The 27,425-nt window shown below is 42.6% G+C and overlaps 1 protein-coding gene across 3 annotated transcripts in view; it reads left to right on the top strand.

The window, feature by feature from the left end:
- The first annotated feature begins 3,580 nt into the window (after window positions 1–3,580).
- The window catches only part of lpar2 (lysophosphatidic acid receptor 2), a 28,728-nt gene continuing 4,883 nt past the window's right edge, over window positions 3,581–27,425 (top strand). The window contains exons 1-2 of one of the 3 annotated variants that reach the window (XM_012953869.3): window positions 3,581–3,935; window positions 15,351–16,103. In XM_012953869.3, coding sequence (XP_012809323.1) covers window positions 15,371–16,103 — 733 coding nt within the window. In that variant the 5' untranslated portion in view covers window positions 3,581–3,935; window positions 15,351–15,370. 3 annotated transcript variants of the gene reach the window in all.

Here is a 27,425-nt window from a genome sequence, read left to right on the forward strand (position 1 = left end):
TGGCAGCCGATTTGGGTCCTTTAGACCTTGCAAAATGAGCAGATTGCAGCGTGTATTGCCAACTTAAATCCTTTAGTATGGATTTGGCTGAATTCCGAACCAAATCCAAACCTAGGAGAGGAAGCGGAAAGTACAGTAAGTGAAGGGGAAAATGCCGGTGAGTGTGCAGCAAATCTGGGATCGACTTTATATGGTAACAGAACCCATCAGTGACATCCAATATCCTTGTAATTTACAGTAGGGGGTACATTATCCCTTATAATACATGAGTGATACTCAGAGTTCCCTGTATAACTCAGCCTGCAGCCTTGTGCCTTTATATGGGCAGAAACCCCTCAGTGACTGCTAATATCCTTATCATTTACAGTAGGGGGTACATTATCCCTTATAATACATGAGTGATACTCAGAGTTCCCTGTATAACTCAGCCTGCAGCCTTGTGCCTTTATATGGGCACAGAACCCCTCAGTGACTGCTAATATCCTTATCATTTACAGTAGGGGGTACATTATCTCTTATAATACATGAGTGATACTCAGAGTTCCCTGTATAACTCAGCCTGCAGCCTTGTGCCTTTATATGGGCACAGAACCCCTCAGTGACTGCTAATATCCTTATCATTTACAGTAGGGGGTACATTATCCCTTATAATACATGAGTGATACTCAGAGTTCCCTGTATAACTCAGCCTGTAGCCTTGTGCCTTTATATGGGCACAGAACCCCTCAGTGACTGCTAATATCCTTATCATTTACAGTAGGGGGTACATTATCCCTTATAATACATGAGTGATACTCAGAGTTCCCTGTATAACTCAGCCTGCAGCCTTGTGCCTTTATATGAGCACAGAACCCCTCAGTGACTGCTAATATCCTTATCATTTACAGTAGGGGGTACATTATCCCTTATAATACATGAGTGATACTCAGAGTTCCCTGTATAACTCAGCCTGCAGCCTTGTGCCTTTATATGGGCACAGAACCCCTCAGTGACTGCTAATATCCTTATAATTTACAGTAGGGGGTACATTATCCCTTATAATACATGACTGATACTCAGAGTCCCTGTATAACTCAGCCTGCAGCCTTGTGCCTTTATATGGGCACAGAACCCCTCAGTGACTTCTAATATCCTTATCATTTACAGTAGGGGGTACATTATCCCTTATAATACATAACTGATTCTCAGATTTCCCTGTATAACTCAGCCTGCAGCCTTGTGCCTTTATATGGGCACAGAACCCCTCAGTGACTGCTAATATCCTTATCATTTACAGTAGGGGGTACATTATCCCTTATAATACATGAGTGATACTCAGAGTTCCCTGTATAACTCAGCCTGCAGCCTTGTGCCTTTATATGGGCACAGAACCCCTCAGTGACTGCTAATATCCTTATAATTTACAGTAGGGGGTACATTATCCCTTATAATACATGACTGATACTCAGAGTCCCTGTATAACTCAGCCTGCAGCCTTGTGCCTTTATATGGGCACAGAACCCCTCAGTGACTTCTAATATCCTTATCATTTACAGTAGGGGGTACATTATCCCTTATAATACATAACTGATTCTCAGATTTCCCTGTATAACTCAGCCTGCAGCCTTGTGCCTTTATATGGGCACAGAACCCCTCAGTGACTGCTAATATCCTTATAATTTACTGTAGGGGGGTACATTATCCCTTATAATACATGAGTGATACTCGTTAGGCCTGAACCTTCTGCTGCCTTTGTATCTCCCTTCGCTTGTCCTTTACCAATACAGCACTAATACAGTCACAGAATACAGTGTACAAACTGTACAATGATGGGAGTTGGAGACCTATTGCAGCCGGCTCATCTGGCCTAGACAGAGTTAATTACCAATTGCACTATAATGATTATGTATAAACAACAAATTCATATTCTGGGTAACCCTGCCCTGTTTAATAAGTCATTTGGGACATTTAAGCTTCCAAAGTTCCAGCCAGGGTGACCAGGATAGCTGAACTGCAGGGGAGACCAGGTAGCTTGGTATTAGGGCCAAAGATAATGAAAAACAGGGGTACAATGCAGGGCCCAAGCTGCCCACCAACCTGACCTTCCTGCCAGGGTATAACTAGGCATGTAGCTCTTCAGTAGTTAAAAAGACACTGTAAAACAATGTAATTTTAATTACAGGAGCTGTTCATTTTTCACTGCTATAGAGTGGCCACTTCTTCATTATTTAAAGTTTTTTTGCCTTCTTATTGTTACTTTTTATTACTTATCTTTCTTTTCAGGCCTCTCCTCTTTACATTCTTGTCTCTCATTCCAATAAGTGCCTGGTTGCTAGGGTAATTTAGACCCTAGCAACCAGATACCTGCTAATGTATGTATGTATAACTTTATTTATACGCAGTGCTGTACAATCTTACAAAATACAAAATTACACACAGGGAGGACAAATGTTATAATAACTATATATATATATATTTATAAATATATACTTTATATATACTTTATATATATATATATATATATATATATATACTTTATAAATACTTTTAAATATATATAAATGCACAGGGAATACAGGGAATAAGTGCCATGTGGTATAAGACACCGTAGGAAGGAGGTCCCTGCCCCGTAGAGCTTACAATCTTATTGCAAACTGCTTAAATTCCAAACTAGAGAGCCACTAAACAACAAAAAAAATCTGAATAATTAAAAAAACACAAATAATAAAAAATGAAGACCAACTGCAACTTGTCTCAGAATATTACTCTCTAAATCATTCTGAAAGTTAATTTAAAGTACATTTTTCTCAACAACCTTCCAGCTGAGAGATGGGTCGGAATGGCCAAGGTCCTCTCTTGCCCCCAAAACAACTCTTGCTTTACAGGGAGAGGGTGACAGGGACTCTGCGTACACAGCAGGGCAGCACATGGGGGGGTATTTATTCAGTGTCAGTAGAAATCATTCTGCAAACAGCCAGCCGCATTGTCCCTGCACAGGATGCTGAGTGATGCTCCGTAGAACCCGGCTGCCTGACTCATGTTGCACCGCTCCCTCCGGCAGCTTTAGCAGAGACCGGTGAGAGATGCACCCAGGTGATATTGAGAGCACAATGGTTTGTATGAAATACATGATAAGTGTGAAAGTCTCTTGATTACATTGTATAAGCAAACCTGGCACCAAACTCTCAGTTGTTTCAGGTAAATCCTTCCTCGCGAGTCTTTTTCGGCGATTTCCCGAAATCGCCCCGCCGCGTCTGCCATCCCACCGGCGACTTACATGTTCGCCGGTGGGATGGCAGGGGAAGGCAACTCGGGGAGAGTTTGATAAAGAAAGCAGAATCAGATCTGTCTCCCTGCTAAGTAACAGCCATAACACCCCCTCCCCGCCACCCCAGATTGCGTGCAGCCTGGCACCCACAGGACTGTCACAAACAGAGAGAGGAGGGAGCACTAATGGTGTTTGCAGCACCCCCCACCCCCCCCCCCCCAACCCAGCCCACATTGTAACTTGATTCTGTGATGTTGGAAGGATGTAAAAACCTTAATTTGCCCCCTCCTGAGTATCTCACCCCCGCCTCCTTCTCTCTCTCTGCCCCTTTCTCTATTACCAGACAAGATACATTCCATGTGTGGGGATACAGAGTGGAGAACCTTACAGATGGCACACACATACAACTATATTTACATTCATATACACTGAATGCACACAGACATACATTCCATATTGTATATATATATGTATATGATACAGCACACACATATTCTATACACTGGAACACACAAGCAACTCTTACAGTAAGGTACCAGCACCGGCACCCCACTTGAGGATCATGTAGAAGGGGGCACATTGGCACTTCTGTTCAGTGACTGGCGGAGACCTACTTGGAGATTTAGGATCATTTCTATATTACAACCTGCAGGATCGCCCTTTGAGCTGACAGACACTACATCGCTGGGTGAGTGATATGAAATCATTGTTATTTCAGCTTTTCCCTATTCATCTATTTACTGTGCCAGGATAGCAAGCTGCATGTTGCAATAAATGGGGCATACAAACTGTGGCACTCCGATGATTGCACAATAACAACCCCCAGCACCGGAGAGGGGATTAGGGAGTTGCAGTCCAACAAAGGAGGGTGTTGCAGAGGCTTGCCTATCTCTATGGTAAACTCTACAGGACAATAATACATTTCAGAAAAAAGGAAAAAAAATATAAAGCAGAGATTTATTGTGCATTTCTAGATTAAAGGGCAAGTAAAGCTCATTTTCATTAGGGAGTAGGGCTGCTGTGGTGCTTCCAAAATCCCTGTGATTCATACATTGAAACATGCCATGTAACCTCCGCTTACTTTCTGAGTTTCTTCTTTATTACTCTCCTCTTTCAAGACCAGGGCACAAAAAAAACTGCCCTGGGGTGAAATAATCTTCATGCGAATTTGCAGCAGACACATATTGAATACACATCCTACAAGGCTGATTAGCAGTGAATTTAGGTGCTTGCTGCAGACTGCAATAGTAACTGCTCAGCTATGCAAAATCCATCTGAATAAGTTGCCAATGAGCCATGCAGGATATGAACTCAACAGAGCCGGGCCCAGAGGCACAGGCACCAAAGGCAAGTACCTCTTGTTCCTTCTCACTTGCCAACCAAGTCTTATTCACCATATTGTCACGCCATGGAGGAACTCAGAGTAAGCCAGGGTAGTACACATCTGCTAAACCCTAAAAGTATAAGAAGGGGAGTGGAGGGGTGAATGCCATTGGTCTTGTGGTTGTAGAAAGTGGCATAGCATTTCTGTTACCTTATATTAATATAAATAGGCTAAACTGACTGCATCTATTGTGCAATAAAATGTTCACTTGAGTGAATTTCTTGCTACAAGGCATACGTTCAGTTTTTGACATGCCTATGTGGCAGAGCTTACACTCTAATCTATGGCCTCCGCTGTTGAATTACCAAAGGTATTATAAGACTCAGCTGAGGTATTCTAACAACATCTGTTATCCGGTACCACCTGCACAGCATGAATTTTAATTTAGAGATGCCAAACTCTCATCTTTCCATTGGCTGTGAAGTCCCACTGCCCTGTAACAGCTGGAGGAACACATGTTTGGCATCTCTGTTAATCCCAGTGGAATGTACTAATAAACTAAAGCAGTGGGTGGAACTACTTAGTTGGTCCCTAGAACCACCATGGGGGGGGGGGGTAGTGGGCAAATGGGCAGGTTATATTCCTTGGGATTAGGCAAATCTGGAATGACTGTTGCAAACAGCGTCAACGCCTGTTGCATTGGACACTATAGGGATCATTTACTATCACTAGAGGCAACACATGATTTTCTACATTCTGCCACAAGGTAGAGCGTGCCAACTTTCTGCAAAATGCCTTTAAAAATGGCTGCAAAGAGTCCCAGCATTCTTATCACTCCCCTCTGGATACGATACAATGCCTTAAAAACCAATTGCTGCCATAGACTTCTTTGCCTGGATCAGACCAGGAGTCTATGGCAAGTAATAACCTTACCCACCATGCCACCTTGGCAAACCCATTTACACTCAATGGGCATTTTAGCTGTGTACAGGTATGGGACCCATTATCCAGAATGCTTGGGGCCTGGAGTCTTCCGGATAAGGGATCATTCTGTCATTTGGATCTCCTACCTTACGTCTACTAAAAAAATTATTTAAACAGTAATTAAACCCAATAGGGCTGTTCTGCCCCCAATAAGGATTGATTATATCTTATTTGGGATCAAGTACAAGTACTGTTTTATTATTACAGAGAAAAGGGAATCATTTAACCATTAAATAAACCCAATAGGACTGTTCTGCCCCCAATAAGGGGTAATTATATCTTAGTTGGGATCAAGTACAGGTACTGTTTTATTATTACAGAGAAAAGGGAATCATTTAACCATTAAATAAACCCAATAGGGCTGTTCTGCCCCCAATAAGGGGTAATTATATCTTAGTTGGGATCAAGTACAGGTACTGTTTTATTATTACAGAGAAAAGGGAATTATTTAACCATTAAATAAACCCAATAGGACTGTTCTGCCCCCAATAAGGGGTAATTATATCTTATTTGGGATCAAGTACAGGTACTGTTTTATTATTACAGAGAAAAGGGAATCATTTAACCATTAAATAAACCCAATAGGACTGTTCTGCCCCCAATAAGGGGTAATTATATCTTATTTGGGATCAAGTACAGGTACTGTTTTATTATTACAGAGAAAAGGGAATCATTTAACCATTAAATAAACCCAATAGGACTGTTCTGCCCCCAATAAGGGGTAATTATATCTTAGTTGGGATCAAGTACAGTTACTGTTTTATTATTACAGAGAAAAAGGAAACCATTTTTAAAAATTTTATTAATTCAATTAAAATGGAGTCTGTGGGAGATGGCCTTCCCATAATTCGGAACTTTCTGGATAATGGGTTTCCAGATAAGGGGTCCGAGACCTGTATTAGGTCTGAGATAGCTGACAAGGCTAAAAAAGAAAATATACTTAGTGAGGCACATCTACCTGTAGATTATATAGTAAATAAATAATAACAGAATAAGGGTAACCAAGGAGATCCATGACCATTGTGTGTAGGCAGAGAATAATGAAGTTTTGAGGATGCATAACCTCCACAAATATACTGCCCATCAATGTCATCATTAAATTACTGTCTATAAGGATTTTCATGGCTCTTGTGTTTTACAAGGTCCATGTTACTAGCTTGGCACTAGACAAATGTTGGTCTCCTACTTGCAGAATGTGGCCAGGGTTCCTCATTCCAGCCTGCAGCAAGAATAGATTTGTTCTTTCCCCTCACAATGTTCCATTGTTTCCCCTGGCTTCTGCGCTGTACTAATACCAAGCTGAAAGTGCTAATCAGGGCTCATTCACACGAGTGGCGGCCTCAGTGACCTTCAGAGAAGCCTCTTGCCTGTTTTTCTTATTTAGCGTGAGTCCAGAATATCTAGCTAAGTCTTGTGAATATTTGTGCAGAAGGATTTTGCTGGGCTGAGGGATATCAGGATTCATCTTGGATGGAACCTCTGTGGGTTTTGGCTCCGAAGGAATCATTTTAATCTGAGCCGCAAACCTTTTAAAGAGGAACAGCCCTTTCCAACTTTTAACAGAGACGGAGACTTCTGCAACCTTCACTGTGCAAAAGTAAAGAAATGAATGCACCCCCTATATAATAATAGTTTAAGTTCCCCAGGAACTTCATATATAAACACAGAAGACCACAGTCCAAGTACTTTTATACAGGTCTCAAAATCTATCTCCACAGTTAGCGGGTTATTCATAGGTTTTGTGTATTATATAGAGAGTATTGTATATCAAACATTATTTTATTACGTTTGATGTTATTGGGTGACCATAGAAAGACACAAGAGGGAAAGCCAAGTTATCTCTTAATACAGTAAAGTAAGGGGTACATTGTTTCTTATAATGCCCAAGTTTCAGTGAGATATGCAGGGTCATAATGGGTGTGCGGAGCCTACTGGGGCTGCCACCCCAGGGGCCCCTGCCAAACGCCACATACCTCATACTTACCTAGGTGTGATCGAGGGAAGAGTGATCTCAGGTGGAGCATTCAGTTCTTGGCCAGTGGGACAAGGGTCCAATGTGTTTTTCCCAGTGTCCCACTGGCCCAGTCTGACCCTGACGATATGTGACATCACTAAGCACCCAGTGTACCAGATAACACCATGTTAAGGGGTAGTTCACCTTTAAATGAGCTTTTAGTAGGATGCAGACAGTGATATTCCGAAACAATTTTAATTGATATTTATTTTGTATTATTTTGTGGTTTTCAGTTGTATAACAGTTGAAGATGGACCATGCACTATATTGAGTTTATATACTCAATACTTGCCACATTTTTTATGGCTACAGCATTAGGCACTGCCCTGCTGCTGAAACAGAGACTGTATGAGAGTGTGTGTGATTAAGACTATAGACCCCAATTTTGGACCCGCTACTCGGACTGAGCCCAGTCAAAATGCTAACATGTGTAAGGCTTTACTTTCAACATTATATGTTAGTAATACTATATAAACTGTGCCAGAGGCACCATTCCCTTTCCTGAGGCAATTCTCCCCAGCGCTGCAGGCTCTGCCCGCGAGGCACTTTTGTGGTTGTGACTAAACTTTTCCACACTTTCTTTTTCTGCCTGTAATGGCATCTCTGCAGTTGGCCCAGCTTGCTCCCCTCAGATGTTTCTGGCAGAGAGACGAACACTAATGAGAATAAAATGTCTTCTAGGGAAGCAGCTTTCAGAGCTCCTCTGTGTAAAGTGGGAGCCACTTCAGTGAATAACTTCCATAAAATAACATACTGAGTGGTAAATCGAATGCTCCACCGGGCGACTGTCCAGCCATTATTAGCTCCCAAGAGATGTCTGAGAAAGCTATGACAAATTGTCCCACCCAAGGGTCATCGACCAGGAGACCCATTTCAGAGGGGGCTTTTTTCATAAAATCTGCTGCCATGTACTTAATCTGCTGAGTTAACTATTGCTTCTTGAGGTCACAATATAAAAAATCAAATCTTTCTCATTTGGCATGATGCAGTCTACGCTGGTGTCTTTTTTGCCACGCAGCACTGATAGTGATTATTAGCTGATTTGCTATGTTAGATATGGATTTTCTTTCATGTGGTGGCATCTTTATCTATGGGTTTCCTGTAGCTGACTTGTGCCTGTTGCATGAAAGATGCTATTCTCACCACGACTGTAGATGTAATCAGGTCAGGAAGAATCAATATTCTTATTATTTTACATGGTTTTTATATAAACAAAGGCCTTTGATTGCTTCTCTGATGCTTATCTAAGGGCTTTTGTTTCAAAATAAAAAAAAAAAGCATTTGTCAGCTTAATGTTGCCTTTTGTTTCCAAACTACAAGATGACTTGAATAAGCCAATATCAGATAAGCACCAGGAGATGATTAGACCGGCTGTGAGAGTATTATAAGGCTGATTCTACACAGGGCAGACTGATGTATCTGTAGATAAATACGCCCCTACACCCAGTGCTATTGCATCGGCCCAGGAATATGCATCAGCTAAGTGGAATTCAGTGCAAAAGTGCATATGAAAACAGGGCCTTTTCAATAAATGGGCAACAGGAGCATTTGTCCTTGGTCCACCAGGATAGGGGCCCATTAGCACACCTTTTATCTGGGAAAACTTTTGTTAGAAACATCCTGCAGAGATGGTAGACCCCCTTATTTTAGAAGAGCTCTAAAGCATGATAAAAATTTTCATTTCTTTACCTTTTTTCTTGTGGCATCACCATTTTGTTATTTTTCTGCACCAGGGTGGCACACCTGGGCACACTTCTGTAAGCCAATTCTTCACTGCCTGCCTTACTATATTGAACCTCATGTGCTTGAGGGTTATTCTCGCACAGACTTATTTGGTTAGTGGGGGCACATAATTGAAATTTTGCCTTGGGCCCACTGGTACCTTAAAACAGGCCTGTATGCGAGCAGTTTTGAGCAAAATTTTGCTTTGATTCTAGGCCTACGGTTATCAACAAGCCGCAAATCCCCCCCGGATAACTTAGAACTGTATGAATGTCAGCAATAAGGTTGCTTAGAATGATACTTTCTGTTTTCTCTTCAATTTGACATTGTTTTGCAGTAAAGGATCTGGTGAATTTTAGTCCATACTGTAACTTTTTTTTTTTTTTTATTTATTAAAGGGTCTCCTTAGTCCATACTGTAACTTTTTTTTAAAATTTATTTATTAAAGGGTCTCCTTAAACTCTCAGGCTCCTGGTTGTGCACACTAATTTCTGTGCCCCCACAGTACATAGTGGGCCCCGGTGGCCAGACCTGACGCTTGCAGGCGCTCCCCCTGCCCGACCATTCCTCCCTTGGCGAGTTAAACTTACGCGCGCTCAGGGGGGACCCTGCGGGGGGTTAGGGGGTACCTTAGGCAGGAGAGGTTAGGGGCCGAGGCCAATGGGGGGGGCACCTGCACCCCCCCGTCTGACCCGTCACCCCCCCGTCCGACCCTGCCTGTGGGCAGAAAATGTTTATTGAAGTCGGACTGGGCCACCAGGATACCAGGAAAATGCCCCGTGGGCGCAGGTGTAAGTGGGCCCTCCTGCTCCTGACCATTTGGCCTGTTTCATGCTCAGGGTCGGACTGGGGGGTGCAGGGCCCACCGGGGCTCCCGCCCCAGGGGCCCTGCAGGTGCCCCAGCCGCGTCCCCTAACCCCCCCAAGGTCCCCCCTAACCCCCCCGAAGGGCCCCCGCCTGACGTCCTCCCCGAGCGCGTATAAATTGAACGCGTCGGGGAGGAACAGTCAGTAGCGGGGAGCGCCGGCAAAGGTCGGACTGGGCCGCTGGGGCCCACTAGGGCCGGGGCCCACCGGGATTTTTCCCGGTGTCCCGGCGGCCCAGTCCGACCCTGTTCATGCTCATTCCCTATTTCTGAATGGGAAGGAAGAGGAGAAATAGATGGAAGAATAGCTAGTATGTATGTATGTATATCTTTATTTATAAACCGCTACTTATGTACGCAGCGCTGTACAGTAGAATACATTAATACAAACAGGGGGTTATTAAGATAATAATAGATAAATACAAAGTATAACAATAAATACAGATAAATACAAGATACAGTTGCAATAAGTTAAAAGAGTCAAAGACACAAGAGGAAGGAGGTCCCCGCCCCGTAGAGCTTACAATCTATATGGGAGGGTAACTAACAGACACAAATAGGCAAATGTAAGTGCTGTAGGTCACAGTGGGTGACACTACAGTATAAGCGTAAGTAAGAAACTAGGAGAATAAAGAAGTTAGAAAGCAGAAAAGATAGTTTAAAAAGTTGGCCTATTGCCTAAGGTTTTTTGGTGGGCTCCTGGGGTCCCAGTCCGACACTGTTGAAGGGAATGAATAACTTGGCTCCTCTCTACTGCGTCCTGAGGAAAAAGGAGTTAACGCTAAGCCGTTTGAGAGCCAGTCGTGCAGCAAGGCCACGCCCCCTGGTGACACACCTTACCGAGGCCCCTCCCCACTGTTACACCTTGCGCAGAGGTGTTTGGCTGTGGCAGCTTTGCTCCGCCCCCCGCCCCCAAACCCTCTCTCACTGTGCCTGGTATTTGGCTGCCGGAGCGGGTTAGGCGGGCTGGGACTTGTCTCAGGGGAAAGGCTGTGTCTCTCCCAAGGGGCCCATGTTGCGCTCTCTGATGGAGGGAGAGAGGGGACAGGAGGCTGCGCTGTAACATTGGAGGTAAGGAGCCATTGGGAGCCCTGGGACAGGGGTGCGGGACTTACTGAACAGAAACTGCGGAGAGTTTCGCCCGGGATCCCGGAATGTAAATGCGGAGGGGCACTGTGCATTCCTAGCGACAGAGGGGGGCAGTATAATATATAGGGATGAATTGAGTTGGGGCAGAATCATATAAGGGGGGCAGTATATATATATATATATATATATATATATAGGGATGAATTGAGTGGGGGCAGAATCATATAAGGGGGGCAGTATATATATATATATATATATATAGGGATGAATTGAGTGGGGGCAGAATCATATAAGGGGGGCAGTATATATATATATATATATATATATATATATAGGGATGAATTGAGTGGGGGCAGAATCATATAAGGGGGGCAGTATCCTGAGTGTCCCTCTGAGGTGGTGGGGGGGGAGGCTGAGAAGAATCAGTATGGCAGGGCTTGTTGAAGGGAAATCGCAAGGCGCAGCAGAACGGAAACAAAAGAGAAAACAAGTAGTATCAATGCTGCTGGCCATACTGTAACCAGGGTGAGCCAGACCTGACCAGCTCCATCTACATAGGTAAGTGCCTGGGGCTCTGTATGAATATTCCATGTGCAGAGTGTAGTTCAGCAATGTACAACCCTAATGGCAATAGAATAGCTTTACACAAACCTTTTATATCTAGATATTGATTTTTTGTTTGTCTCCTTGTCTGTTTTTTATCATTGGCACAGCAATAGCTAACATATCCTTTTAAATGGTACTTAGTGAGGTCATCAGTTGTCAGTGCTATATCAGTGATGTCACATGCCTCATCATTGAAAATGGTATATTATAAAAGTGCACCTTCTATTGTAAAATATGAGCATGTTAGGAGTCACCTTGGGGGTCACGTCTTGTGATGGGATTCCTTAGTGACTTCTAGTATCCTTATATTTTACAGCAGGGGGTACATCATTCCCTGTACAGTGCACTTTTGGTTACAAGTATTATATATATAGTGAATCTGTTGCACAGCCAGCATTGGAAGGGGCTTTGAGTTTTAGTGAAAGTGCAGAGCTGTGCGGCAGCACGCAATGAGATATACAGTTCGAGACTAGGCTTAGAAATGTGCACAGCAGGCAGAAACAAACCTATAGCCCTATAAATACAGTTTCTTTACCACTTCCTCAGTTTCATGTGCCAAAACCTACAGACAAACGTCTATACACAACATTTGTCTTTGTTAGATATGCAGGGTGTATACAACTAATATAAACTGGCTAATCAACATGGACTGATCATGTCCAGCCAGGGTAGATGGGATTACTGCCCGCATCCTGGGGCATTCTGAGCAGATCTGTGTTGTGGGGGGGGGGAATACTCTGTGAATTTTAGGGTTTTCTGAATCTTATGGACTATGGCACGTGTAATGTTTCCCTGCCAGTCTGTTTCAGTTGTGGAGAAACATCTGCTACCTCTGTGCCTCCTGTCATTGAGAAGAGAGGAATGTGTGGTTTCCATTCATATTAATGATAGACGGCTCAGCTAGGTATCAGGTGTTCGCAAGCTGCAATACATTCATGTGCTTTAAAGGACAAGTTATATTTATATATAATATAAATCTAAACCACACCACCCATACTGACCAGTACAGCCTGCTTCCCTGTGCCAGACTATACTAGGCAGCAGGGGCGGGCCAAGCCGACCGGGCGCCCTAGGCAACCCGGTCGGCCAACTCCGGCGGTTAGATCGGTCATTGCCTCCGCCGCTAATGACAAATTAGCACTAGGGGTAGGCAGGAGAGGCTCCTGCCTGGCGCCCCTAAATCTTCTGCCTACCCCTAGTTCCGGCCCTGCTAGGCAGCACAGCAGGGTTGGTAATGACTGACCATTTAAATGTAAGTAGTAACGTTCAGAAGAATGGTGCCTGCAGGGCTCCTGTACACCTAATTTAAACTATTGCAGGATCTGCAGCAGTTGCTAAAACTCCCAGGCAGTGGTTTCAAGGGGGTTCTGGGAGTTGTAGTCCAGCTGTAAATGAAAAGCTATTGTTTGGAGTGGCCCTGATTTGGATGTTGGATTTTTCTATTTGCTAAAACCCAGTGTTGGTCCTGTATTTGGGTAATAGTTGGAAAAGTTGGAAATCAGTCAAGTCAGTGTGGCTGTTAAGTGCATTGGCATTAGAAGGTGCAACAGGTAACTTCAGCCAGATCTGGCTAATGTGGTTGGTCACATACAAGTAGGGTTGAGCCCAGGATCCCATGTGGCCACCCAGTTCCCACATCAGTCATTCATAAAGAAATAATATAAAATGTGTGACGCTGCTCACATCAAACCAGGGTGCAGCTTGTATGTGAATAGACACATCATGGGGCCAAATATAGCTGTGCCGGGGGCCTAAGGCCGAACAAGTCCTGACATTCTCTGGTTCTAATGTGAAACTTTACGGAACGTGAGAAAAATGATTAAAATTTGACTTTTGTTTCTGTTTTACACTGTATCACCAGGCAGAATTTTATAGGTTCTGCTGTGTTTGTGTGGGCAGGGGGCTGAATTGCGCCACAGTGCCTGTGTGAGAATGTCTGTTAATATGCATTTTCTTTTTGTTCATGTTCAAAAAATTCTAATCTTTATCTATTGCATATAAATGTTCTTTCTTCCTGTTAAACAAAAAAAGTGTAATCAGATTTTATGTCTTGGTTTCCAGACGTATTTTTTTTTTCTTCTTTATCTGAGGCTGCTCAGATTAGGGCAATCTGCAAGAAACTGGTATTCTATTGTAAAGGGCACAGGGCCCTTAATAGAGTTAATTAGAAGAATGAATGAGTTAAGGAAGCAAACAAGTGGACATTATCTTGAAAAAACAGAATTTAATGCAAAATGACAGAGGGAAAGTACACACAGGAATCCGTGTGTTGCTTTTGTGTATTGAGAATGCTTTTACGTCTGTGTGTTTTGCATTGGTAGGGGCCAGGTCTTTTGAGTCACTTAACACAATTTGCTGGACAAAAGCCCTTGTCACTAAGGGCAAGAATACATGGGACGTTTTGTCGCCCAACAGGTTATTGTTATCCCAAGTGTTCTTACCCTTAGGGTGAAGACACACAGTGCTACTAGTAGCAGCTACTTGTCGTGGCTACTAAAATAGACAATGCTAATTATTTACTGATAATGGTCTCTACGTGTGTTTTAGCAGAGGCGATTCTCAGTATTGTCTATGGCAGAGTATTTTCTGGTGTCTAGTAGCCATTAAAAAGTAGCTGCTACTAGAAGCCCCATGTTTCTTCACCCTTATGCAGCAGAAATATGGTTGTAGGAAGAATTGGATGCTATGTAAAAGTCAGGGTTACAAGTAGGATTTAGTAGTAGGAGCCAACTGAATGTTTTATGGTGCAGTTAAGCTTCACACTCCCTGACAGTGTTTTATTTCAGCAATATAATTTAGGGCTTATTGGTAGATTCTCCCGCTGCTCTTATCAGAAAATAATAGGCTACTGACACACAGGGGAGACTTGTTGTCCGCATTAAAAATTTGCTACCATGGGCAGCAAATACATTACATTACTCTCTTCAATTGAGCATAATCCTGGAGAAATTATTGCTTTCACATTTTCCTGTGATGAAGCTAAATTGCAGCAAGTACATGTGGCAATTAGTGTTTTTGGGGAGATTTGCCGGCCATGGAAGCAAATTTTTACTCCGGCAACAAATTTCCCTGTGCGTCAATGCCCTAACGACAGGCAAGATGTGAATGTGTGTGTACTGACAGCCATGGGATCATCCCTTCAGCTCATACAAAGGGGATTTTGGTGGAGGAAACCATAAAGTGTACATTTTCGTGCTGTGTGTATCCGCTGATGGCTGACCCCGTGCCTGCCAGCGCCTACACATTCTGGGAGTAAAAGGAAGTAGGTCGGCTTTTCTTTGCTGGTGTAGAATTTTGGCACAAAAAATGCGCATACATTTTTACATACATACACTGGGGGCTTATTTATTATACTGGGTAAAACAATGCCAGAAAAGCTGTGTAAAATAATGGTGAATTTATCAAGGCGTGTGTTTTGGGCAAATAATGCAGCTGGAGTTTGATATTGTCAGAGTATTTAAATATCATTATTACAATGTTTATTCTTCTCTCCCTTAAGGTCTCACATAAGCGCTCAAGATGAGTCAGTGCTTTTATAATGAGAGCATAAAGTTCTTCTACAACAATAGCGGGAAAGAACTCTATGACACATGGAGGACCAAAGACATGCTGGTGGTGGGCTTGGGACTTACAGTGTGCGTCTTTGTGTTGTTATTCAACCTGCTTGTGATAGCAGCCATTATCATCAACAGACGATTCCACTATCCAATCTACTATCTCCTGGGGAACCTGGCTGCAGCCGATCTGTTCGCCGGGGTTGCTTATACATACCTCATGTTCCACACGGGTCCAAATACGTCTAAACTAACAATAAAGACCTGGCTAGTTCGACAGAGTCTGCTGGACACTAGTTTGACAGCATCGGTGGCCAACTTGCTGGCCATAGCTGTGGAGAGGCACCAGACAATATTTACCATGCAGCTCCATAGTAAGATGTCAAACCAGCGGGTGTGCATCCTCATTGCCTGCATTTGGATTATAGCGTTGTTGCTGGGCCTGATCCCATCTTTTGGTTGGAGTTGTATATGCAACATAAGTACTTGTTCTAGAATGGCTCCTCTTTATAGCAGGAGCTACCTGATCTTTTGGGCAGTATCCAACTTGGTGGCTTTTTTAATCATGATGGGAGTCTACATGCATATCTTTATCTACGTCAAGAGGAAGATGACGAGGATGTCCCAGCACACGTCGTCCCAACCCAAGTATCGGGAGACCATGATAAACCTAATGAAGACTGTCTTCATTATCTTAAGTGAGTACAGTTCTAAGTGTTTGTTTTTGAGTGGTTAAAGGGTGAAGACACACAGAGCTACTAGTAGCAGCTACATGTCATGGCTACAAAAATAGACAATGCTGATCATTTACTGATAATTGTGTCTACAAGTGTTTTAGCAGAAGCAATGCTCAGTATTGTTTTATGGCATTTTTTAGCAGTGACAAATAGTTGCTACTAAGTAGCTTCATGTGTCTTCACCCTAAGGGCTCTGGCACACGGGGAGATTAGTCGCGCCGCTGCGTATGCCATCCCACCGGCGATTTACATTTTCGCCGGTGGGATGGCATTTCGGGGAGATTAGTCGCCCGCGAACAGGGAGATTTGTCGCAGACGACTAATCTCCCTGTGTGCCAGAGCCCTATAGGGATCACTGAGGGAGTTTAAATGGTATTATTCCAGGGAAGGGGAAACAGTCACAGATTTAGAAACCTTCTGTATAATGAACTGCTTCTTATCTATAAGCTGCTGTTACAAGGGAGAGGCTTGTTTATACAGAAACCTCAAGATGGTATTATTCTCAATATGGCAGTACACTCCCCTATGTCAATTTTATATAAATAATACTAATGGATGCTGCTGGTGGTGCGGTAGAGATCTAGGACACTGCTTCATATTGTTTGGGTTTGTTAATCAATTATGCCTTTTTGCTATGCTGATGTATGCATAGTTGCTGGCTGCATGTCAGGATCAGATGCTCCCAGAGACCCTGCTTACATTTTAGTGGTCTATAGGACTAACCCAAGTTGTCCTGTTTTCTAGGCAGGCCTAAAAGATAATGCTGCACTTGGAAATTAACCCATCCCACCTACAGTTAAAGACTCTGGTATCTTAAATTAAATAAGCTAAATAGGTTTGAGGAGCTTTCTGCTAATACTCTAGAGCTGTTTCTAAATAATAATGCTGTGTGTCTAACTTGGCTAATCTTTAAGAAATCCATCACATACAAATCCATAATGAGTTGACCTTACAGCTCTGCCAGGAGCCATCCCTGCCTTCTCCCCCTCTGTCGGTCTATCTATCTATCTATCTATCTATCTATCTATCTATCTATCTATCTATCTATCTATCTATCATCTATCTATCATCTATCTATCTATCTATCTATCTATCTATCATCTATCTATCTATCATCTATCTATCTATCTATCTATCTATCTATCTATCTATCTATCTATCTATCTATCTATCTATCTAACTGCCTCTCCTACCCTCCCTTTCTCTTCTCTCTGTTTCCTTTGCACTATTACGTTTAATCTTATACCTTGTGACAGTGTCAGTTCTATTTGCTTGTATTTAGATCTTTCTGATAAAAAATATATTGAAACATATCTTCTAACAAACAATAGGTAAAAAGTATTTTCAGTCCTATTCAGAAAGTTCTGGTTGCTAGGCTTACTGTTCCTAGCCACACAAGCCAGTGCACATATAAAAGGAGAAGCAATGCCACTGACCATGCCAGCTTTGAGCTTTCTGCTGTTGGGTGTGGCAGGGAGTTGTAGTTTGCTCCATGTGGCAGAGCTCCAAACCAACCTCTATAATTAACCTGACCTTATTGGGGTAATTATATTCACAGTGGGGAAACGTGTAACAAGTATTTAGCTTTATTATAATCTATGCTAAGAACTGGCAGGAATTAATTTCCCCAGCAAGTACTCTTTATTTAGCTGAGTGGCACTATAGAGAATGAAATGAAACTTAGGGCTGAAACCAAGTTCCTTTTGCAAAAACATTTACAGTTATGAACAGTGATGGTTCTAGTCCTTGGTCAGGGCCGGAACTAGGGGTAGGCAGGAGAGGCACGTGCATAGGGTGCAATGGTGGTTGGGGGGGGGGGGGTTCTAGTTCATCTGGTACAGGGTGATGCATTTTATTGGGGCAGATAAATGTTGCATGAAGGTACACAGTGTTTTACATTTATTACAACAAATAAGTTTTACACTAATTTAACAAACAAGGGTTACAGAATAAAAATTGGATTGGCCAACGGATATAACGCTCTTTGGGAGCAGGCTGTAACTGAACAGTAGTGTGTATAGTAACGGTGGAGGGTTAAATGTGGAATAGCATGTATAAGATCTGTAAGCCAGTGAGGGAAAAATGCTCATTGTCAGCTGAGTATTAATTGTAAGAAAAGTACAAATGGTACACCAGCTGATAATTGCTTGTTACTGATTCATACATTAGTGGGGATTTCTAGCCACACAACATCTTTTGTGCAATCTGCCTCAGCTCTTTCATCTCGGTGGATAGAAGAAATTGTAACTTACCTATATGCACTCATTATACATTTTCTGTGGATTTAAGTAAATGTAATAGCTACTGAAATTAGTGTCAAACCACTGCTTTTGTATTCTGTGTCCTGGTAGTTCTGACTTTTGCAGCAATGTAGCAGCAGACCTATAATTAACAGACCTCTGAAGAAGCGTGCAAGGCTGATTTCTGCTACATTGTTTCCGGAGATGGAACCTACAGTGCAGGAAGGACCAGAAAAATACTGCTTTTAGTTGTGATTATACTACAGGGATGGGACCTATTATACAAAATGCCCGGGACCTGGGGTTTTCCGGAAGAGGGATCTTTCTGTAATTCAGATCTCCATAACTTAAGTCTGCTAAAAATCATTTAAATATTGAATAAACCCAATAGGCTTGTATTGCCCCCAATAAGGGGTAATTATATCTTAGTTGGGATCAAGTACAGGTACTGTTTTATTATTACAGAGAAAAGGGAATCATTTAACCATGAAATAAACCCAATAGGGCTGTTCTGCCCCCAATAAGGGGTAATTATATCTTAGTTGGGATCAAGTACAGGTACTGTTTTATTATTACAAAGAAAAGGGAATCATTTAACCATTAAATAAACCCAATAGGGCTGTTCTGCCCCCAATAAGGGGTAATTATATCTTAGTTGGGATCAAGTACAGGTACTGTTTTATTATTACAGAGAAAAGGGAATCATTTAACCATGAAATAAACCCAATAGGGCTGTTCTGCCCCAATAAGGGGTAATTATATCTTAGTTGGGATCAAGTACAAGTACTGTTTTATTATTACAGAGAAAAGGGAATCATTTAACCATTAAATAAACCCAATAGGGCTGTTCTGCCCCAATAAGGGGTAATTATATCTTAGTTGGGATCAAGTACAGGTACTGTTTTCTTATATTCTAAAACTTAGAATTATTTGCTTATAATGGAGTCTATAGGAGATGGCCTTTCTGTAATTCGGAACTTTCTGGATAATGGGTTTTTCAGATTAAGGATCCCATACCTACAATTTTAAGAATATTTTTAAAAAATCCTCAAAACTTGCCATAAATATATTTAAACACTGATTATAATTTTTTTTTTAATTAGTCAAAATTTTCATTTTTGGGGGGTTTAAGTCCCTTCTAAAGGGCAGGGATGATTGCTTCTCTCAGTTTGATGCTTTGGAAAGGGGGGGCATGTTTAGATGTACTGTCTGTTATTATTGTATAAACCTTTTCCATAATGCTGAATTGTGTATTCAGAATACTAACCCTTTGTTCATGTGGCTTTGTCCCTATATCAATGGGCTATTGAAGGTGCATCCCATTCGACAGGGGTGCCTCTGGGCTATACCACGCGACAGCCAACCTAAAGCAGCATATTATTAATATTTAGTCTGTGTGTGCGTCTTTGCACGTCAATGTGTGTTTGTGCACCCTGCAATCATAAATAAGCTTGCTGGCAGCCTGTGTAGCATAAAGTGATGCCAAATCAATGACCCTTATCTGAATCACTAGGTATTATTGCCTTAACATCCTGCAATTTGGATGAAATGAATAATATAAAAAATGTATTAATATCCATGTCTTTATGGGAGGATCCTCTCATTTAATTCTGCACACAAACTTTAATGGTGATTTATTATTCATTTTCATAAAGCCGATTGTTTCAGAAGTTCCAGGGATTTGTTTTCTCTGATTTTGCTTATTTTCTTATCCGCTCAACTCCTTGAATCAACAAAACTTTGCGCTACAGGTTTGTTATGTAACACAACAGAGGGATTTGCATCCACTGAGTCACTTTCTCATTAGACTGAGCCAGGGTCACATGATTGTAAGAAAGTACATGGGCCCGGTGTGTACAGGGAAGGTTCAACATGGGTACATCACATTCTGGTGTGTCATGGACATTCCTGAAGAAGAGCAGGAGATTGGGGTGCAGTTGGAGTGACCCAGATACAAAGCGCCCTTGTAACTGAACACTGTACTGTGACCCCAGCAAAGGGCTTGATGGTTAGGCCCAGCCTAAACACCACTTTTGGATCTGTTTGCTCTTCAAGATAGTCCTAAAGTCTGTCTTGAAGTTCAGTTATATTTGAAGTGAACAGTCATGCCCTAGATTCTTGGCTGAATGTCTTATATAATGTTTATATATGTCTGTAACCTTGTTGTAAACTAAAGGTGGCCATACACGTTAAGATCTTCTCCCGATATCCCCACCTACGGGTGGGCGATATCAGCCTATTTCAGGCTAATTCGGTTATTTGGCCCTGGGGCCAAACGATCGAATTAGAACACCGGTAATAGGCGCAATCGGTTCGGGGACAGGCCAGATATCGGTCGGGCAGGCCTGTCCTTTGTGCCCCTACACGGGCCGATAAGCTGCTGAATCTGTCTAAGGGACCGATATCGGCAGCTAAAATCGGCCCATGTATGGCCACCTTTAGGCTAATGTCCCACAGAGAGATTTAGTCACCCGTGATAGATCTCTGCTACCGCGGGCGACTAATCTCTCCAAAATGCCTTTCCACTGGCAACAGAAGGAATCCCTGGTGGATAGGCCTACACATCGCTTCAGCTTTCCGAAGTCGCACAAAGTTGCCTAAAGAAGGAAACTGTGCATCTTCAGAAAGCCGGGGTGACAATCTCTCCATGGGAAATTGGCCTTAAAGTGGAACTTGAACTAAATCAGTCCATAATACACCATTTTAGCCAGTTCCCAGTTGGTGGCTCCAGCCACTGCCTACTATCAGCAGAAGAAAGCAACCTGCAGTTCTTAATAGCTGTTGTTGTCTCTTATGACACTGACCTGTGTGGCTTCACCCATATAGATCTGTTAAGCTAACTTTAGCATATTTCTTGTGCAATGTATGATCAAGTCACCTCTCTTGTCCTACCCTAAAAGCAACAATACATTAGCATGCAAATAATTAAGCTGCTCTTTGAATAAAGAATTGTATTTATGACACCTGCTCATACTCTTAAAAGAGTTATAGAACAGCAGTCACGCAGCCCAGGGTGCATATGGCAGTTACAGAGGAGATCTGCAATGTGTGTTTATCATGGAGAGGTGTGGCCCTCAGTAACACCAGAATACCTGCGTCTGTACACAGTTGGATAAATAGTGCTAAGGTACATCAGGTGTAAACTAGGGCAGGGGAGGAAGGAAAAGGTTAGTAGTTGCCAGACATTAGTATATGTAGGGTTGGAACTTTTTCTGGAGAAAATACAGGCCTGGTAGGGTGGAATTGACAAGAAAATGGGAACTTTTTATTGCCAGCAATAAAAACAACCTGCTGAGTTTATGAGCTGCTTTCTTTTATTTCAGAAAGACAAGCCATGTTGCCGGCATCACGTTCCCTTCTATTGAGTACATGTGATGTGTAACCGGCAGGTCCCTTGCCGTAGCCATGGATGTTACTTTCTTTAGCTTGTAAAGCACCAAGTTATTCGCTTATGCAGCTGTTTAAAGTGCTCCACAAGCCTTTAAGCCTGGGTCTAGCTACCCGCTATGCAAAGTCAGCCCTTTAACCTTATAGGATTGTGTATGGCAGCTTCCACACCTGCACACAATCCTACCTTTATTAAAGGGGAACTCCGGCTTCTAGAGCTCCAGGCAACACAGAAACCACTAATATACCTATCACTGTAATCTGTTTTATATGATAAAATCCACCTTCTCTTTTTGCTTCATTTAAAATCCTGGCAGGGGAGAAGGGACTAAAACATTGATGTTACAAATTGTAACAACTTCTCCATAGGTTACAGACAGCATGCAGGGACTTCATAACCCACAATGCATTGCACTGGGATGTTCCTTTCCTTATTGATGTTGCTTGAAATTATGTTTACTTTTTAAAAAAAAAAGCTCAAGTTGTCTTTGGGTGAAGTTCCCCTTTAACATGAATGAATGAATGCAGAGGTAGAATTTAGTGACAGCAGTGGCAGGAAGACAAATTGCAGCAGGCCCTGCCCAGCCCAGGGACGGTTGCCAAGGCTTGTTCTACCCTAGTGATTCACCAAGGGATACTGGGAGTTACACATCCATTCCAGGGTCTTTGCCGTCTTGTATAAGAGCAGTAAATTGTGTTTTCTGATTCACCTTGAAAGATGAGGCAATATATTTATTTCTTGTTTCATGAGTTATAGGTTTATGTAGAATTTCAGCTGAATCATCTGTATCTGTGCATATCTGCCTGTGGTACATTTACAGATCCTGCCTGATTGTCACATGTCCCTCTATGAGGACAGTAAGCGCTTAACCTTTTGCATTCTCTACTGTACGTTCTCAAGCCTAATCTTCAGGTTTCTCTGCTTGTGTTCATGGTCATAGGTATGAATGTTTAATGACAATTCCCACTTGTGGAACCTGCCTGTCGCAGAACAGGTGTGGCAATCCAACCAAGAGCCCACGGCCTGAGGGGGGACATCTGTACAATAGGGAGCGTGCACACATACCGCAAACAACAACAAAAGAAAAGCCTGACTTGTTCTGCCAGAGGCAGTCCACCTTTCCTTGCTTCCTATAATATACCTCCTTTTTGAAAAGAAAATACCTGTTTTTCAGTCATTTTTGTTCCCTATTAAAAACATTGGCATCAGTTAATATTATTACAAGCCAGTACAGTACCACTTTTCAAGTGGTAATGCCTGTAAGGATTGCCAACTGATTAGTATTATATATAGCTCACACATGATAGGCCAAATTGGCCAATGTAGGCCCTGATTTAGTCCTTGGCCTTTAACCTTGGAAGAGACCAACATTTGTTATATAATAACATTTATAATAGAAGGTATTGACAGAATAACACAAAAAATAATATATATATATATATACTATACATCTAAGAATTCCAAACCAGCTTCATTCACTAACATGGGGCTGCACCACCAGTTCCATATGGCTGCCATCCTGGATTGTAAACAGTACTGAATATAGTGTCTTGACTTGCCCTTTATTGCTCAGAGGGCCCAGGTAGATCTTTGTCTCGATTGGGAGTGTCATGTCACTCTTGCTTCATCAATAGATTGTTACGGTGTTTCTGTCATTTAGAAGCAGAATCTACTACTCACACACTAAAGGTGGCCATACATGGGCCGATTGTAGCTGCCGATATTGGTGCCTTACACCGATTCGGCAGCTTATTGGCCCGTGTAGGGGCAGAAACGACGGCCATACCCGACCAATATCTGGCCTGAAATTGGCCAGATATTGATCAGGCAGGTTAGAATATTCAGTCGGATCGGAGACCGCATGGGCTCGTTGATGCGGTCCCTGAACCGACTGTGCCATTGCCGCCATTACAATTTGATCGTTTGGCCCCAGGGCAATAGAACATCGCTTTCCAAATAACCCACACAGTCTTAAGTGGTGATCTGATCGTGGGCTGAAAGACTGGATGGTGTAAGTTTCGGATTGCCAAGCTGTAGTGGTCTGTAGGTCTACAATTGGTCGACAAAGGAAATGCAACCCATCTTACTACATGGAAGCCCCACATATTCTAATTTTTATATATTTCCCAAGAAAAGCTTAAAAATTGTATACATATTCCTTCCTTCAGCAACAGAAAGGTGGTATAGGAAGTTTGTGGATTAGAGATGGGGTTCAGGTTAAAGAAGATCACTCCTTTCTTCCCCCTGTTCTGGAATAATATCAGTTGGCTTGTGGGCAGAGGGGGTAGCTTTCAGAGGCAGGGATGCTTGCCGGGGTCAATTTTCCATGGGGACAGGAAACTCAAAACAGGCTTAGTCCCCCTGAAATGGGGACTCGTGGTAACCTTACCCTAGTGTTAGTCATTGGACAAGCAGTTTTTCCATTTTGATTCAGTTGAAATGGAAAGTGGTTGTTTTTAGACCTCATACAGTAATGGGTGAAAAACATATCGACCAACAAGATTAACCATTCCTGGAAACACAAGGGGCCAAGACCCAGGGTTAGGGGTAACTCTGTAATAAGGATCTCAGTTGTACCTTTTTAGTTGTCAAACTCAAATAGCTGTCAGGGTTACTACCTCACTCAACCAGAAAGGAGATTTATTCCTGGGTTAGATTATTATATTTATTATTGTTATCATTTTGTATTGGGTTACCATTCTCTCTCCATTTACCCTTCGTTCTGACATTCCAACAAATGGCTGCTTTCTGGGTCATGTCTTACGCTGAATGTCATTATATCCTCCATCATGTTTAATAAACAGAACCTGCGCTGAATGAGTCTTTATACAATCAGACAGTTTCCTGTGCGGTGCTGAGTCTCCCTGAGAGGCTTGTAGAAAATGTACTCGGCTTCAGTATCTGTTCTATATCTTTGCTTTGCGTTTCAATTCAAGACTTTGGTTGATATCAGATGGCACTGGGTGCCAAACAGATACTGTAATGCAAATGTATCGTGACTTGGGTTATCTTACCATCAGCAAGTCAGTTTAGCACAATTAAGCAATTTGACAGTTTTTGAGGACCCCGAGCGCATACAAACCAACTGATAAATACAAACTTAGTGCTTAGTACAGGGGAATCCCTATGCTGCCATAGTTTTATGGGATCTCTCTATACAGGCTTATAGCAGCCTTAAAGGAACAGTAACACCAAAAAAAACTTCAAATGTATCAAAGTATTTAAACTATAATGTATTGTTGCCCTGCACTGGTAAAAGTTGTGTGATTGCTTCAGAAAGACTACTATAGTTTATATAATACCCTACTGTGTAGCCCCGGGGGCAGCCATTCCTGCACTGGTACAGCTGGGGTGTTTGCTACAGAAACCCTACTATAGTTTATATAAATACCCCGCTGTGTAGCCCCGGGGCAGCCATTCCTGCACCGGTACAGCTGGGGTGTTTGCTACAGGAACCCTACTATAGTTTATATAAATACCCTGCTGTGTAGCCCCGGGGGCAGCCATTCCTGCACTGGTACAGCTGGGGTGTTTGCTACAGAAACCCTACTATAGTTTATATAAATACCCCACTGTGTAGCCCCGGGGGCAGCCATTCCTGCACTGGTACAGCTGGGGTGTTTGCTACAGAAACCCTACTATAGTTTATATAAATACCCCGCTGTGTAGCCCCGGGGGCAGCCATTCCTGCACTGGTACAGCTGGGGTGTTTGCTACAGAAACCCTACTATAGTTTATATAAATACCCCACTGTGTAGCCCCGGGGGCAGCCATTCCTACACTGGTACAGCTGGGGTGTTTGCTACAGAAACCCTACTATAGTTTATATAAATACCCCGCTGTGTAGCCCCGGGGCAGCCATTCCTGCACTGGTACAGCTGGGGTGTTTGCTACAGAAACCCTACTATAGTTTATATAAATACCCCACTGTGTAGCCCCGGGGGCAGCCATTCCTGCACTGGTACAGCTGGGGTGTTTGCTACAGAAACCCTACTATAGTTTATATAAATACCCCGCTGTGTAGCCCCGGGGGCAGCCATTCCTGCACTGGTACAACGGGGGTGTTTGCTACAGAAACCCTACTATAGTTTATATAAATACCCCGCTGTGTAGCCCCGGGGGCAGCCATTCCTGCACTGGTACAGCTGGGGTGTTTGCTACAGAAACCCTACTATAGTTTATATAAATACCCTGCTGTGTAGCCCTGGGTCAGCCATTCAAAAGGATAAAAGACACAGGTTACATAGCAGATAACAGATACTCTGGAGTATACAATGGTGTTTTATCTGTTATCTGCTATGTAACCTGTGCTGTTCCTCCTTTTTGCCAGCTTGAATGGCTGCCCCCGGGGCAACACAACAGCTTCATTATATAAACTATAGTAGGTGTTCTGAAGCAACACACCAGTTTTACCGGAGCAGGGCAACAAAAGACTTTAAAACACTTTATTTTTTTGGTGTTGCTGTTCCTTTAAGATTTTTTTTTGATGCACTGCTCTAACCCTCATTCTTTAGCCATAGTAATATTTATTCCTTATTAGGCCAATGACGCATGGTGCTATTTGTCACAGCTATAAAAACTCCTTTGCGACAGACAATACTTTTTATAGCCACAGCTAAACGCGGGTGACAAATTGCACCATAAAGCTTTATAATGATGCAGGAGGGCTATAGGATAATATTAGGAACACTGTGGCCAGCTCGGAACAATGGAGTTTTAGGCAAGACTGTAAATGCTAGAGAAAACAAAAAGTGGAATATAATTATATATAATAATATAATATAAAAAGGGTTGAAATCAAATGTAGGTTTGTGTAGATGGAAAAGAGCAATGGTGTAGTACAGAGAAATGTTATTTACAGCCCTAGAGTTTCCGAGGGGAAAGGAAATGAGAAACAGAAGAAGGTGACATGAATATAACATGAAGGGGGGGAAAGAGACATCTGCAGAGAGAGAGACGAGGGAGGAGATGACAAGAAATAATTCAGTCCCGCAGATACAGGCAGCTGCTCTGTCTCACTCTGTTATGCGGATTTATATCCTCCTGGGGTTGCTCCCATGTTTACTTGATCCCACAAAGGAGGACTTCACTGAAAAAAATGTTCTTGATAAGAGAAGAATGTGCCGGAGAGGGAAAGGGTCATGCTTGCAGCCGGACCATCGCCCATTCATTGGCACGGAACATTCACTGGGCTCTGTAAGCAACATACAGAAATGGGGGTAACCTTGCCCCTGGAGCAGACTCCCAGCATGCACCAGTAATGCATGAGAAGAGAAGGAGTCAGGCAGGCCCTTCCCTGGGAATATTCACACCCTACTGGGGAAGGACCCACTTGTTACTCAGACTCTGGTCAGAGAGGATCTATGGGTATTATTATTATTATTATTATTAACATTTATTTCTAAAGCACCAACATATTTCGCAGCGCTGTACAATAAGTGGGTTTCATACATTGGACATACAGAGTAACATATAAAGCAATCAATAACCGATACAAGAGGTGAAGAGAGCCCTGCCCAAAAGAGCTTACAATCTACAAGGAGCAACAGTCAATAGGGGCATATTTATTATAGTGTGTAAGCTAACATCACCGGTGATGTTGCCCATAGCAACCATTCAGAGCTTTGCTTTTGTTGTCTAACTTGTAGGTAAATG

Source organism: Xenopus tropicalis, chromosome 3 (genome assembly GCF_000004195.4).
Source record: "Xenopus tropicalis strain Nigerian chromosome 3, UCB_Xtro_10.0, whole genome shotgun sequence".
In the NCBI taxonomy this organism is placed as follows: domain Eukaryota; kingdom Metazoa; phylum Chordata; class Amphibia; order Anura; family Pipidae; genus Xenopus; species Xenopus tropicalis.